The sequence below is a fragment of the Zootoca vivipara genome, chromosome 16 (assembly GCF_963506605.1).
Source record: "Zootoca vivipara chromosome 16, rZooViv1.1, whole genome shotgun sequence".
In the NCBI taxonomy this organism is placed as follows: domain Eukaryota; kingdom Metazoa; phylum Chordata; class Lepidosauria; order Squamata; family Lacertidae; genus Zootoca; species Zootoca vivipara.
Window position 1 is genome coordinate 26763783 of NC_083291.1, and position 16177 is coordinate 26779959.

Genomic DNA, 16177 nt, shown 5'->3' on the forward strand with positions numbered 1-16177 from the left:
CTCCAGGAAGCTCCTGCAACCAATCGGAAGCCACAGAACCCGCACCAGACGTTCGGGTTCCAAAGAATGTTTGCAAACCGCAACACTCACCTCCGGGTTTGCGGTGTTCAGGAACCCAAATGTTCGAGTCGAAAGGCGTTTGACTTCTGAGGTACGGCTGTAGTTAGACTGGCATCATTTGCACCAGCCCCACCTGTCCCCTTCATAGCTGCCAAGTTTCCCGTATTCCCTGGGAAATCCCCATTTTTCCAGCTGTTCCTAGCTGAAAAAATGGATTTTTTTTTGTTTTCCCCCGGTTTATTCTGACGCGGCGGCCATTTTGGAACTGGGCGGAGCATGCTCAGAAGCGACTTTTGATGCTACTCTGCCCAGTTCCAAAATGGCTGCAGTGCGACTTCTGGCGCGGCGGCTATTTTGGAACTGGGCAAAGCAGCATCAAAAGTCACTTCTGAGCATGCTCTGCCCAGTTCCAAAATGGTGGCAGCGCTACTTCCGGTCTGCTACTTCCGCCCGGTCCCTTATTTCTCCGACAGCAACTTGGCAGGTATGGTCCCCTTCTGCAGAGAATGGAGGCTCTATGCTCACCCACTGCTTGATAATAAGCCTGGAAGCCCTTGTAGAAGACATTGGTGCCATTTTCTTCATTGGAGAAGTCAGAGTGGAACAGTAGCCGCATTCGGTTCCCGGCCGACAAAATCTCTTTGCCTCCAGGGTGGTTGCCGGTGGTTGAGTCTTGCTGGCCGCAGTACCGGCCTAAGTCTTTCTTGTTGGCCGTGATCTGCCAGAACCCAATAAGGGGAGGAGAAAGCATTAGAAACGGTGCTGTTAATAGACCAAGATCTAAAGAACCTCATCCCTAGGTCTGCATGCACCCAAGCCAAGCGGGTTTCCAGCTTCCATTTCTTAAGCAGTGGTGTCTCTTTGAGGAGGACTTGTTTTTGAAACTGGGGGTGGGTGGGTTAAAGAAACAGTGCTGCTGCTGTACGTTGGCCTGCTGTTTGAAAAAAAAGGGAAAGGCAACACCCCAAGGTGTGGGCCCTTGGATGGGCCTAAAGTAGCTCAAAAAAGAGGAGGGAAGGTAGGTTGCTGGCATCGTTCTGTCCGGATACTGAGGTCCAGCGCTGATGGCCTTCTGGCGGTTCCCTCACTGCAAGAAGCAAAGCTACAGGGAACCAGGCAGAGGGCCTTCTTGGTAGTGGCACCCGCCCTGTGGAATGGAACACCCTCCCATCAGAGGTCAGAGAGATAAACAACTACCTGACATTTAGAAAATACCTAAAGGCAGCCCTGTTTAGGGAAGTTTTTAATTTGTGATATTTGATGCATTTTAATGTTTGTTGGAAGCTGCCCAGAGTGGCAGGGGAAGCCCAGCCAGATGGGCGGGGTATAAATAATAAATTATTATTATTATTATTATTATTATTATTATTATTATTATTATTATTATTCTGTCTCAAGAGACAATGGAGTGCACCTCCAGGGGTGAAGTCAAACTGCTGCTTGAGCAACACCAAAGTGACCTCCCCTGGGTGCAAGTCTGGGCAGTGTGTGTGGAGGTCCTGGGCTGCCCAGACAACAAGACCCCTTCTTGGTCTTGCTGATATGGTCCAAAGGAAAGCAGAACAATACGTTTGGCACCAGCTTGGCTACAGGAGTTGCTGGAAGGGGGTTTACAAGGCGCCATCCACTCTGGATTTGCATAGGGTTTTTTTCAGGAGTCTAGGTTCCCAGCTTGATAACACAATAAAGGTAAAGGTAAAGGGACCCCTGACCATTAGGTCCAGTCGTGACCGACTCTGGGGTTGCGGCGCTCATCTCGCGTTATTGACTGAGGGAGCCACAGCTTCCAGGTCATGTGGCCAGCATGGCAAAGCCGCTTCTGGCGAACCAGAGCAGCACATGGAAACGGTGTTTACCTCCCCGCCATCTACTTGCACTTTGACGTGCTTTCAAACTGCTAGGTTGGCAGGAGCTGGGACTGAGCAATGGGAGCTCACCCCGTCACAGGGATTCAAACCACCAACCTTCTGATCGGCAAGCCCTAGGCTCTGTGGTTTAACCCACAGCGCCACCTGCCTCCCTGATAACACAGTAAGCGTAGGTAATTGAAAAGGAGGATTTATTGCAAAAAACAAACAAACAGATAGCTCCGGACGGCTCTGACAAAGCTTCTGGCATCATTACTCAAGATGACCCTTCTGAATACTTTTTCCGGCTGCGACAGAAGAAATTTAACTTCTGATTCTTACGTCTCTTGTTTTGCTTCCTATCTAACAGCCCTCCCATTCATCGACTCTTAGGGCTGAGTGGATCAGCTCCAACCTCTTCCTGGGAGCTTTGGCTGTGTTCCCGCCTGCTCTCAGCTACTGCCTTAATAGTCGGTCAAGAAGAGCCGAAGTCTGCAGCTGCCGGCTCTCTCCTGTCTGACTAACATCTAAGCCTCTCTGTTCCTGGCTGCTTTCTGCAGTTGGCTGCAAATCTTCTCTTGGAGCTGGCTCATTCCTGACAGGTTTACTCCTTAGCCTTTTCTTCTCCTGAAGATGTCCTGCAAGGCAGCAGGGGTTTAGGATCAGGGCTTTCCTTCTCCTAGATGGGCTATCTTCCCAGGTGGATGAGCTCCATCTTCCCCTCACTTCCCTCCGCAGCACATGCAGAAACCGCCTTCTTGAGCAATGGAGACCCAGTATTGGTCTCATCTGCTCAATCCACCTGAACCTGTCTTTGCATGCAGGGGAAGTCCCTAACTCACCAGCTACCCTCACCTGGTTTACCCGGCCAGTGGAAGCCATTCCTGGGGTGTGGCTGCTGTCACATGCTGACAGCTTCTAGGTGCCACAGAAGGAGTGCATCATGTCCCCCAGCAGAGGTACTACCCCACCCCTAATACCCCATACACCCTGGGGAGAGAGGGAAACAGAGCAGAGACTTGTGGGGCCAAGCTACGCAAAATGGAGATTCAGCCACTTGGAAATGCAGCAATTCCTCTACCACCCACTCTGCATCCCAGTCTCTGTCCACACACACACACACCTTGACGTAATCGTAAGTGCAGTCCTCGGATGGCTCCAGATCGAACTGCCAGAAATTCAGCTTCACTCTGAAGCCCTTTGGCACAGAAATGTCCCAGGTACTGTCATTGTTGTTTGGGTACGGCTTGGGGTAATTGGGGGACCTGATCTCCCCAAAGAGCTTCCTTGCAGTTGGGGTGGAACTGACAGCTCCGAAGATCAAAGCTCCCTGCAGAAGGAGTCGGAGGAGCCTGTAAACGCAACACACACATTTGAGAATGGAAGGCATGACCAAAAGGAAAAGGAACTATGAAACATCTGCTTATGTTGAAATGTTTTTGCATCTGCTTCTGATAGTCACAGGATGGGCAAAGGAGCTAGGTTGTGATCTCAAGTCATATTAAATATCTGACTTAGCTACTATTCCTGATTTTGAGGTTTCACCAGGGATTCCCCGTGTAATCTTAAGCTTATATGTGCAGCCTTAAGGGCTGAAAATTTGCTTTTTAAAAAAGTTTTTTTAAAAAAATAGAAGCTTATATTTAGCAGACTGGTGAATTCTGCACTCATTTCTGCACTTGTGCAGTAGTGATTTTTGCATAATCACACTATAACACATCTCTTTATGTGGGCTAGATATGGAACTGGGTCTTGAATCTTTGGGTAGAATTATGGATGTGCTGGAAACTGATCAACTGCACTAAAAAGGGTCCTAATTTATTTCTAGAAAAGGCATAAATCAGCACCCATTAAATGAAAGGTAGCTAGTCTTTGGCCCTGCAGATGTTGTTGGTTTCCAGGTCCCATCAACCCTGGTCATTAACCATGGTGTCTGGAGCACTATAAGACCTGGATCCCTCAGAATTGGCATGACAGCCAGAGAGCATCACAAAACTTGGTGGTCCTTGATGGCTATGCACATCTGTTCAGAGACCCTGGAACCAGTGAGGAAGAGTTGCAGGCAGCACTGAGGCCTAGCGAGAAGCCACAATCCTCTTGTACAGTTCTTAGTTGTGCTTCCATTACTCCCAAGGCAGCAGCTTTTGTTTTTGCTATTTTTCTGAGTATGTTCTAAGCACAGCTCTTTAGACCTGAAGGCTTCAAACTTTCTGGAGAAGGGCTGGGAGGGAAATCACCAGCCATTCGCAAGAACTAAAGGCTTTGGGTCTACACACCCCTGCCTTGACTAGTGTAGTTGTGACTAGAAAGGGTCTTGGAAGAAGCACCCTGTTGAGAGAAGAGAAGGATCTAAATGGTAGTGCCAGCCTCTTCAGGGGGCTGCTAGAGCAGACTGAGAACATGCCAGGTTAGAGACATCAGACTATACGTTGCACTCCCCTAAAGCTAGATGCTGCTCTATAGGTCACTTCCCAGGGGTTTCCAGTTGAGGTTAATACTGCAAATGGGCCATTCAGATATTGCAAAGGGGTTGTTGGCAATACCTTGTTGTTGTTGTTTCAAACCTTATTGAAATTTCTCCAGAAAGAGTGAATGGGGACTAAATGGGGAAAAGGGACGCAGGTGGTGCTGTGGGTTAAACCACAGAGCCTGGGGCTTCCCGGTCAGAAAGTCAGTGGCTCGAATCCCCGCGACGGGGTGAGCTCCCATTGCTCGGTCCCTGCTCCTGCCAACCTACCAGTTCGAACGCACGTCAAAGTGCAAGTAGATAAAAAGGTACCACTCCGGCGGGAAGGTAAACGGCATTTCCGTGCGCTGCTCTGGTTCGCCAGACGCGGCTTAGTCATGCTGGCCACATGACCCGGAAGCTGTATACCAGTACAGCTCGGCCAGTAAAGCGAGATGAGTGCCGCAACCCCAGAGTCGTCTGCGACTGGACCTAACAGTCAGGGGTCCCTTTACCTTTACCTTTAAATGGGGACAAAATATAGGCTGGCATTTTAATGCCAGTGAAGTCGGGTCAACGCTGCGGAAAAAATCTGCGTGCATGAAGCGCACCCATCCCACAACAAACACCCATCTGGCAGCAGCCCCAGACACCATACTTTGTCCATGCATCCAGCGTCATTTGATAACGGAGAACCCTGTAATATAGTCTTTGGCTATTAGATTTGACCCCAGGCTTTGCCAGAGTAAAGTGAATCCTTTTGCTACCGTTACCCATGCCACCCTCTCCCTTCGCGGCACAGTCAACACTCACATGCTTCCAGACTTGAGTTAACTCTCTTCCTCTCTCCCGTTCTGGTGGTCTCTGCTTGGGAGCTGCAAACAGATTTCCACAAACACTTAACCCTTTTAAGCCGTGATTCAGGGAAGTTGGGGCAGACCTTGCTGAGAGGGAGGGAAGGGGGAGATAACTGGTTTCCAAAGTCAGTTGGGCAAGAGAGGTGCTTTCCTTTCTGCTGTATTCTGCTGCCCTCTGCTGTCTCCACAGAAGCTTTCACAATCAGAATCCAGAAGAGTAAAACTGTTGCACAGTTCGGTTGTGCCTTAACTGCAAAGGTTGCGACCCTTGCAAAGCTCCAACCCACATCAGATGCAGGACAGCCTCAAGCAACACTCCTCCCCAAAAAAAAATCACACATCCCCAGTGCCTTCTCCTCCAAAGGAAATCAAAGCATGGGGAATGCTCCCCTGAAATAACTCACTGCTTGGGGAAATGGGGAGCTTGGAAGAAAAGAAATAAGTAACATCCCTGGGACATAGAATCATAGAATCATAGAGTTGGAAGAGACCACAAGGGCCATCCAGTTCAACCCCCTGCCAAGCAGGAAACACCATCAAAGCATTCCTGACAGATGGCTGGCAAGCCTCTGCTTAAAGACCTCCAAAGAAGGAGACTCCACCACACTCCTTGGTAGCAAATTCTACTGCCGAACAGCTCTTACTGTCAGGAAGTTCTTCCTAATATTCAGGTGGAATCTTCTTTCTTGTAGTTTGAATCCATTGTTCCATGTCCGCTTCTCTGGAGCAGCAGAAAACAACCTTTCTCCCTCCTCTATATGACATCCTTTTATATATTTGAACATGGCTATCATATTACCCCTTAACCTTCTCTTCTCCAGGCTAAACATACCCAGCTCCCTAAGCCGTTCCTCATAAGGCATCGTTTCCAGGCCTTTAACCATTTGGGTTGCCCTCTTCTGGACACGTTCCAGCTTGTCAGTATCCTTCTTGAACTGTGGTGCCCAGAACTGGACACAGTACTATTACTTCCCTTGATCTAGATGCTATACTCCTATTAATGCAGCCCAGAATTGCATTGGCTTTTTTAGCTGCTGCATCACACTGTTGACTCATGTCAAGTTTGTGGTCTACCAAGACTCCTAGATCCTTTTCACATGTACTGCTCTCAAGCCAGGTGTCTCCCATCCTGTATTTGTGCCTTTCATTTTTTTTGCCCAAGTGTAGTACTTTACATTTCTCCTTGTTAAAATTCATCTTGTTTGCTTTGGCCCAGTTGTCTAATCTGTTAAAGTCATTTTGAAGTATGATCCTGTCCTCTGGGGTATTAGCCACCCCTCTCAATTTGGTGTCGTCTGCAAACTTGCTCAGGATGCCCTCAAGACCATCATCCAAGTCCTTGATAAAGATGTCAACACGGAGTTCGCCAGTCCTTAGGTAAAAAAATAAAGGACCCCTGGACAGTTAAGTCCAGTCAAAGGCAACTATGGGGTTGCGGCGCTCGGCCAATAGTGCGAGATGAGCGTCGCAACCCCAGAGTCGGTCACGACTGGACCTAATGGTCAGGGGTCCCTTTACCTTTTAAACTTCTGGTATGTGCTAGCATCTCTCCCACAAGACAGAGACAAGCTGGAAGCACCCTAAAAATCAAAATGAAGATTCTCCAAAAGCTAAATTCTTTAGTCAGGATGGCCATCTTATCCTATTTTTTCTGTGCTCTTGAAGAAGCCAGGCAAATGCACAATTTAGCTCAATCCACACTTTCACTTGACCTGTATTTTGATTGTGCTATGTACCAATTAGTTCCCCCAGGTCTGAGAGCTTTTCCTGTTGCTCTGCAGCTCTGCCTTATGAAAACCTTACCCACTGAACTGAAGTTTGGCTAAGCAAAATCTCTCTGTGGGTTTTCTCTCTATGGGTTTTCCATGAATCAGATCCAATTCAGCAGGTGCGATCAGATATTTCACAAGGCACAGCCATGGAATGAGAAAAGCTCCTGTACCCGAGGAAATTCATTACACAACATTACCATGTGATCAAAATATGGGTCAAGACCGAGAAGTGGAGGAACTGATGTTAAAACAAATTGCAGAGCTGTCTTCGGGAAACTCTAAAACATCAAAAGATTCTTGCTTCCAATCCCCTGAGACAAATGGTGAGGATTTATCCGTTATCAAATGGCTGGTGCTTTTAACTGAGGATATTGAACATATAAAATCCTACCTGGGCACCTGTACAAAAATCCTCACTATAATGATGGACACTTGTAAAATCCTCTGCAGGGAACCTGGCGGAGTGACTGCAGAATTGGAAAGTAACAACAACTTGCCTCCTATCACCTGCAAAAATAGATCATCAAGGAATGTAAAGAGATCCAGCAGGGCTATCGCCTTGAAAAGGAGGCCCATAAGTGCAAAAAAGAGCAAAAATGTTAAAAATTTCAAGGCAGTGCGTTACAAAAAAATGGATTTTAAAAAGCTCTTTAAACTCCTCAAGAGTTCCCCAATAACCGGGATCAGTGGGAACACCAAGAAACTTCCTGCCAGGAAGCCTTCTAAGCAAGAACTTCCTATAAACCCTTGCCCTGATGCTGCATTGGAATGCTTGGAACCCCTAACGCCTACCCCAACACCTAACTCCAAGCAAGACCTTTTGATTCAAGACCCATGGTCTCACGTTTTATCTGCAGATAAGACCAATCCCTCTAAGAAGAGGAACCTGACAAATAATAACTGGAATTTGGTGCTATACCGAAACAAGCTCGTTCTATCAAATTATCCTAAACCCCCAGGACTCCTGTCACAAGAAGAGCGTAAAGCCCATCTACTGAACTTTCTAAAGCTCTATATGCCAGGTATCCTTAATAACCCTACTGACTTGGCCCAAGTGGAATATCTATACTTCGACGGATTCCTTGCCAGAGCGGTGGTCTCATTTTATGATGGGAGACTGGCAAAACTGGTGTACAAATGTAGAGAACACCTGAAGACAAGTGGCGTAAGAATCTCAAGGTACTTTAAAAATGAAGCACCCCCAATTCCACTTATTCCCCATACTGTGATTTTGCCAAAAACTCTCCAACATAAGATTGACCAACATGTTCTAATTGATATAAACTCTGTGGATGACATCCTTAATCACCCTACTGGTCTGGTAGCCAAGGACCCTCAAAAGTTGGACTCCCTTGGGCCCACGTATGCGGTGAATCAGGGAATCGTCCTTGACAGCTTTGAAAATAATTTACTTCATTCTTATAGTGCTCTCCCACAAGAAGCTCAGAAAGAAATACTCCAAAAAATGGACACTCTCCGCCTTTGCCTGACAAAAGTGATGAAGGAACAGCTGAGACTACCTAAACAAAATATACCTGACTGTGCTTCAGATTCTGCCCCATTCTTATACCACCAAGAGCTGGACTTGTGGGTTGGGAAGGCACCCACCCCTTCCAGCCAACAGGTTGTAGCTGAGATGAACCCACTCTTCCATAATCTGGAGGCGAAAACCTCTCCACCAGACTCATGCACCACGCAACCCCCCTCTGAGGCAAATATGGCCACAACATCTGCCTGGGATAAAATGAGAGAACTTAATGAGGCCGAATTGGGCTCTCCATATAAAGTGCCCTATATGAGTGCGCTTACTTGCAACTTTATTAACCCACTCTCTTCCAACGTGAGCAAGCTGAATACATCCATAGATATCATCGAACTGGTAACAGAACCAGCTGAACCAGCTCAACAAATGAGAGACGACCCTATTTTATTCTCAGCCCCGAAGTGTGATTTGGTTGAAGACCCAACGGGTCGTATTAACAAAATTACTCAAACAATTAATGAAAATCCAACTAGTGGCACTACTTCTGTTGACTTAATTTCTCTCTCCCTAAGTAATACCCCTCTAATTCTACCATCTGGCTCTGAAGAGCCGACTATTTTAGGCCTAAAACCTGCCTCTAGTGAGACGAGTGGCTTGATTTTACAGTCAAACCATCCCAGTAAATCTAAACGATTGGGATGTATAACACGATTGCCACCTTCTCAAAGAAAAATAACTGAATTTTTTGAAGCTGAAACTCCCCCGAACTCAGAACCCCATTCCCACTCGATTTGACTACCTAATGACCAACCTAGTCACCCTCTGATGTCATTTCTATGCTGGAATATTGCAGGATGGAGGGGGAAGAAACTTGATCCAGACTTCTTAAAATTTGTTAACTTATTCCAAGTGATTCTTTTACAAGAAACTTGGGAAGAGGAGGTGATTGATATAAACGGATATGATATTATTTTACTTCCAGCTTGTCCCTCTCTTAAAGGTGGACGCCCCAGAGGAGGTTTGGCGATAGCCATTTCCCTCAAATTGCAAGCAAAACTTACACTTGTGAAATCACTCCCTCCTTACGCGATCACAGGCTTGATTTCAGGAGGGAAATTTGAATTACTGGTAACAAATGTTTATTTCCCCCCTGGGGGGCAAGCAGCGGACCTCCACTCCAAATGGGAAGCACTTGAAGAACATCTAGCTTTCTGCTATACTAAGTATCCGAATACCTCGTCAGTCTTGGGAGGTGATTTCAATGCTCGTACAGCTGCAAACTGGGAAGCGTTAGGCAAGGCCAAATGGTGGGTCCCCCCTGATCACCAGAACTTGGACCTATCCCCCCACGTACAAAGAAAATCGAAAGATAATAGGGTCAATGAAGCGGGCACCCTCCTTTATCAGCTGATTTTACGTATGAATTTAATAATTTTAAACGGGAACTGTCCCCCGGATATTCCGGGTGATTTTACTCATTTGAGCACACATACAAATAGTGTTCTTGATTATTTTATTGTCTCCAGAGATTTATTCCCAATTTTTTCTTATTTTAAAATAGAAAACGTTCAAATGAGCGACCATCTTCCCTTGAGTGCCAAGCTTTCCCTAGACTGGCAGCCAGTCAAGTCTAGGCACCCCATATATATGGGAATAAATGCTGCAGAACAAGTGAGAGGAACAAAATGGTCTGTAAGTCAAGCCCAGAAATATACGGAATTTTTCCAACAAGAGATAGTTCAAACCCATGCTGTTTTAGATTTAGATCTGTATGGGTATGAACAAATTATTAACTCATTCTCTCTGCTTACGGAAGACCTTATGTCCTTTTTTACAGTACCAGCTATTCAGGTAAATTGGGCCCATTTTAAGACTGGTGCCCCCTGGTTTAATTTACATTGCAGACAAGCTAGACAGCATCTTTGTGCCATTTACAAAGAATATAAATCTTCTGGTGCTTTAGTATTACCTAGAAATTACCAACAAGCAAAAATAGCATATAAGGAAGCTCAGAGAATGGCTAAACAAGAGTGGCAACAAAATCGCTGGCAGGCACTCATAGTCGCCTCTAGCTCACGTAGTTCACGGCAATTTTGGCAATTGGTTAATAGAAGATCAAAGAGGTACCCCCTAACAATTATTCCTGCCCCAGTCTGGGAATCCTTCCTAAGGAAATATTTTGCGTCAACAGAACCCAATACCAACACTCTTGATGATGTATTTGAGCATCTCCCCATCTGGTCCCCTATTGATCCTGACGAAATCTTGGATCTAATTTCTAAACTTAAAATTGGCAAAGCCCCCGGGCCAGATTTGGTTCCGGCGGAAGCCATAAAACTACATTCTGACTGGTGGGCAAAAATCTTGGCTGTCACCTTCGATGCCATTAATGCAACTGGAAGGGTACCAAAAATATGGAAGGATGCTATAATAATTCCGATATATAAAAAAGGCTCCCCGGATGATCCGGAGAATTACAGGAATATTAGCCTATTGTCAATAATTGGAAAGATATACGCACGTTTTCTATTGCGTAGACTTACTCAATGGGCTGAAGAAAAGAAACTGATAGGCCCTGAGCAAGCAGGATTCAGACCGAACCAGTCAACAACGGACCATGTTTTAGTTTTGCACCATCTAGCCCGAAAATATTCTTCTTCAAACCAAGGCCAACTCTGTGCGGCTTTTATCGACCTTAAGGCTGCATTTGACAGCATCCCCAGAAGGTTACTCTGGGAAAAGTTGGTTCGATGGGGAATTGACAGACGACTTTTGTGGCTAATAATTCAGCTGCATGAGGGGTCGGCTGCTAGGGTGAGAATAACCCCAGCCGGCGATCTCACAAACTCTGTGCCCATCAACAGAGGAGTCCGTCAAGGTTGTATCCTAGCTCCTTTTCTTTTCAATTTATTTATTAGTGACATGAGGACACCATTGGCTGAATCTCAGACAACCATTCATGCCCCCCGTCTTGCAAACTATCGATGCCCATTACTACTCTATGCTGATGATGCAGTAATTTTGTCATTTTCAAGAATTGGCCTCAGGAGAGCACTTAAAATATTTGTTTCATACTGTAAAACCAACTCCCTTACTATAAATCAATCTAAATCAAAAGTACTAATCTTCTCAAAAAGTCGAAAATCCTATAAGTGGCAATTAGGTGGAAAACCTATTGAACAGGTTTATAAATTTCAATATTTGGGAGTTTTTCTCCAATACAATCTGGGTTGGAAGGCGCATATTGCATATATTTCAAATAAGGCTAAAGCCCTTTCTTTTGCGCTTCTGCGCTTTTTCTTTTCCGATGGGGCTCTTCATGTGCCATCCGCCCTGAAGGTATTTAAAGCCAAAGTGATCGCGACACTGGCATATGCTGTCCCTTTATGGGGGACCGCAGTAAATTTGATGCCATTGGAGGTCATTCAAAACCAATTCCTGAGACGGCTGTTAAAACTCCCTCAGTGCGTTAGCAATGCGGCTATTCGCTTAGAATTAAAAACTACATCTTTAGAAAATACTCTTTGGAGGCGCAGCCTTTGCTATTGGTTGTCCTTATGGCATAGGCTCCCGAATCTGTACCTGATTCAATGTCTTTGGAGGGATGATTTTCCCAGCCCATGGGCAAGAGAGATCCATTCTAAAGTAGTGACCTATGGATTGTCCCCATCAGAACTATTAAAACTGGACCTAGCCACGGCTAAAAGAACCCTCATTCAAAAACTTGAGGAGATTGACCTCCAACAAAACACCATTCTGGGTAGTGGCACTTGCTCACCACTAAATCTTGGCATAGTGCCTTCCCAGCAGATACCATCTTATTTGACTTCCTTGTCTGTAGCGGTCCACAGATACGCCTTTATTAAGGCAAGATTTAATGCCTTTCCTTCTAATGTTATGAACAATAGATTTTCCAAAGGTCAGATTTCAGCTGTGTGTGTATGTGATAATAGATCTATTGAATCCTTACAACATATACTATTTTGCTGCCCACTGCATTCAGTTTCTCGGACCAGATTTTTGTTCCCTTTATTATCGGAAACCTCGGGTGACTCCTTGGAAACACAGTTAACACACTTACTGCAAGATTCTGATCCGAGTAGGTCCCTTTTTGTTGCCAGGTTTCTGATTACAGTCTTAGCTTATAAGAGGAAAAATGGATTACTTTATGATTATTGATCTCGCTTATATAATACTGATTTATAGTGATAATCTGATATTTTAAGTGCTGTATTGCTCTTATTTTAATGGAATTTAGGAATTTATGATTTTAGATATGTATTTGAATTTTATTAATTTTATTTTGTCATATTTGCTTTGTTGTACAATGTATATTGGTATTGCATATGGGCCTATGGCCGTAATAAACTATCTATCTATCTGGGTCGAGCCCTAAAAACCAGAATGTTGCTCTACTGCCCCAATGCCACTCCACACCCTTAGGAAACCACAATACTTAATTTTCTTCTTCTTTGTCCCTGCACCAGGCTCTGAGCTCTGAGTGTTCATTTGCATTAGGCTGAATTTTAGAGTTCTGTGGATAAAGTTAGTGACACTCAATATGGTTGCAGACAGTTCCAATATCTATGCCCTCGCGCACGAGACCATCAAGTTTATAACGCTTCTGAAAGATAGGAGGGGGTATATGGGACTTGTGGGATGGAGAAAGGAAGAATGTGGGCAGGGGACCGGCTGGTGAGGTTTGGCAAACGGTGCAATTGAACATTTAGATTAAAATTGGGGGAAAGCAGGAGGCAGAACTGCAGGAGTTTGGATGGGATGACTAGCATGGCCCAAGCAGCTATTCAGAGAAACCATGGTAGGGTTAGTACAGGCATCCCCAAACCACGGCCCTCCAGGGTTTTGGCCTACAACTCCCATGATCCCTAGCTAACAGGACCAGTGGTCAGGGATGATGGGAATTGTAATCCAAAACATCTGGAGGGCCGAAGTTTGGGGATGCCTGGGTTAGTACCTCTTTTGCAAAGGGCCAACTTTAGCACTTAAAAGCTGAAAAAGGAGTGCAGATCTGAAATGAAGCCCAATACGTTCCCATTCATCACCAGCGCAATCTGCATGCAGATCAGCCTGCACACCTGCTTTGATAGTCTTCCAAAGCAACTACAGTGGTACCTCACTAGACGAATGCCCTGCTAGACGAATTTTTCGCTAGCCGGATGGGTTTTGCGATCGTAGGTTGCCTCGCAAGACGAATTCGTTTTGTGAAAAATTTGTCTAGCGAATTGCGGTTTCCCATAGGAATGCATTGAAATTCAATTAATGCGTTCCTATGGGGGGGGGGAACCAATGCATTCCTATGGGATTCACAAGATGAATTTTTCGCAAAACGAATTGACTCACAGAACGAATTAAATTCGTCTTGCGAGGCACCACTGTACTCTATTCTGAACTTAAAAATGGTAAGCGTAATGCTGGTGGTCAACAAAAGAGGTTTAAAGACTGTCTCAAGGCAAATCTTAAAAAATGTAGTATAAACACCGACAACTGGGAAACATTGGCCTGTGAGTGCTCCAGTTGGAGAACAGCCTTTACCAAAGATGTCACGGGCTTTTAAGACACTCGATCTCAGGACACAAGGGAGAAACGTGCTAAGAGGAAAATCCACACTGTGATCAACTCCCGCCCGGAAACCAATGTCCCCACTGTGGAAGGACGTGCGGATCCAGAATTGGCCTCTACAGTCACTTACGGACTCATTGTTAAAACCATGTTTATGGAAGACAATCTTACTCGGCTACGAGTGATCGCCAAAGAAAGAACACACCTATAGCTGGGAAAGTCAGCAGGGGAAAGGAAATTTGCAAGTACTTGATATGCTTTCAGACAGGAGCCTTATATCGCAGCTAGGTCACAAGGATCTGGTTTTCCTGTGCATACTTTTGGCCCATTAGCTTTCCCCACTTTCCTGTTTCTTGGTTTCAACCATGGATTTTCATTGTTACTTTTCTGCTTTGCCTCCCAAGCCGGTGAGCAGAGCTTAATGGTATGTATGGGGTGAGGTTTCACCTCTCCCATTCACTCCTCCTTTGCCATCAGCTGCCTTGTTCTGTTCTGGGCACGCACACAGGTATTTCTGTACCTGCGAACCTGCACTTTCAAAGAAAATCAAGCCAGGAAGTGCAGAAGAGAAAAGTTGCCAAACTTAATGATCATATTCCGCTGCATGCGCAATGGAGTCTTGTGCTTATTTGGAGGAAAGGGCTGCAATATCAATTTTCATTAAATAATAAACAAGAATATACTGTACTGAGGTATTGTGCAAGAGTGGCATTTGCCTAACTTGCATAAGACTTGGATAAAGAGGTCCTGTGCAAAACCTCTGTATTAAAAACTATTTTCTTTTTAAGCCCGGAAGGCTCAGTTGGTTAGAGCATGGTGCTGATAACACAAAGGTTGCAGGTTCGATCCCCGTATGGGACAGTTGCATATTCCTGTGTTGAAGGGGGTTGGGCTAGAGGATCCCTAGGGTCCCTCTCAACTCTAAAAAAATCCTATGACTCCAAGCCCAAAATATGTACCACAATTACAGTCTTCAAGATAATCCTTCACGTGTAGAGCGTGGTGAAATCTCGAAAGAATAATATCTCCCAGCTGGTTTGCTGGAGTTCAGATGTGCCTTCTGCATGGGACAATCGGTGGAAATAGGCACACATATATTGTACCTGGTGAGGAGCAAGTGGAAATAGTAGTGTGACAATAGAGGCCACACATCAAAACATCACAATGCATGCAACAAACTGCACACATTCCACTTCCACCCCAAAATGCACTGACAAGTGTCCATACCAGCAGGGGTTATTTTTAGGGTTTTCCATGTTAAAGGGAAATCTGAATTAAATATTATTTTTTCAAAGTATTTCAATGATCATTGAATTGTGTGGGTGCTGTGAAAGATGCACAAGAAAAGCATCAGCTCCACAATCCACCCACCTGGAAGCACCCTTGGTTCTTTCTCAGTAATTCTGCTCCCCATAGGAATAAGAATTAAACATGCTAAGACGGCTGAACCCCCATTTTTCGTAAACCATGCCCGAGATTTCTGCTGCCACTCTGAGCGATGCTTTACAAGGCTCCAGGAGGATGCATCCTGCTTCGCATTCTTAACTTGCTCTGCATCATCACCATCCGCTTTAAGATGAAAGAATGCCCTTGCTCCATTTGTTACTGAACTACAGACATCCTTTTTGCTGAAGTTCTCCAGCAAAGCCCTGTCCTTTGTTACCGATAGCTCCTCCCTTCTGCCTGGGATGCCAGAACTCTTATTCTGAAAAGGATCCCACTGCAACTTGAAGCTCTAGTCCCCCCCCCCTTTTCTGTTCCCAACTCACTCACTGGCTAGGTCCTGGCCGCAAGGGCATGTGGTTTTGGCAGGCAGAATCTGTCTGCATGAATTTCTGGGTTTTCCCCTGCACAGAGATAACTAGACTTGCCTGCCTGAGCTTGTGGGCATTGCCTTCCTGTTCCTGCTCTAACCAAGGAGCAGAGCTGCCTCAACCAGGAATCTGTGGCCCTCAAGATGCTTTTGGGATGCATCGACCATCACCCCCCCCTGCTGGTTGAGGCTGATGGCAGTTGTGGGGGGGGGGTGTCCAACAACCTCAGAGAAGGCTACGGGCTTCCTCACCCTTGTTTTAGGCTCATAAACTATAGCCATAGATAGCTCCCTTACCAAGCCTTTCCCCCAGCTCAGC

General features: G+C 45.6%; 1 protein-coding gene across 2 annotated transcripts in view; it reads right to left on the minus strand.

The window, feature by feature from the left end:
- Positions 1-15675, minus strand: part of C1R (complement C1r) — a 29326-nt gene extending 13651 nt beyond the window's left edge. The window contains exons 1-4 of one of the 2 annotated variants that reach the window (XM_060268735.1): positions 15417-15675; positions 5167-5228; positions 3031-3259; positions 586-778 (exon numbers count right to left, since the gene is read on the minus strand). In XM_060268735.1, coding sequence (XP_060124718.1) covers positions 586-778; positions 3031-3259; positions 5167-5168 — 424 coding nt within the window. In that variant the 5' untranslated portion in view covers positions 5169-5228; positions 15417-15675. Of the gene's footprint in view, positions 1-585; positions 779-3030; positions 3260-5166; positions 5342-15416 lie in introns of those variants that run through there. The other variant, XM_035140939.2, reaches the window with a different exon arrangement.
- Between the last annotated feature and the right edge of the window lie 502 nt (positions 15676-16177).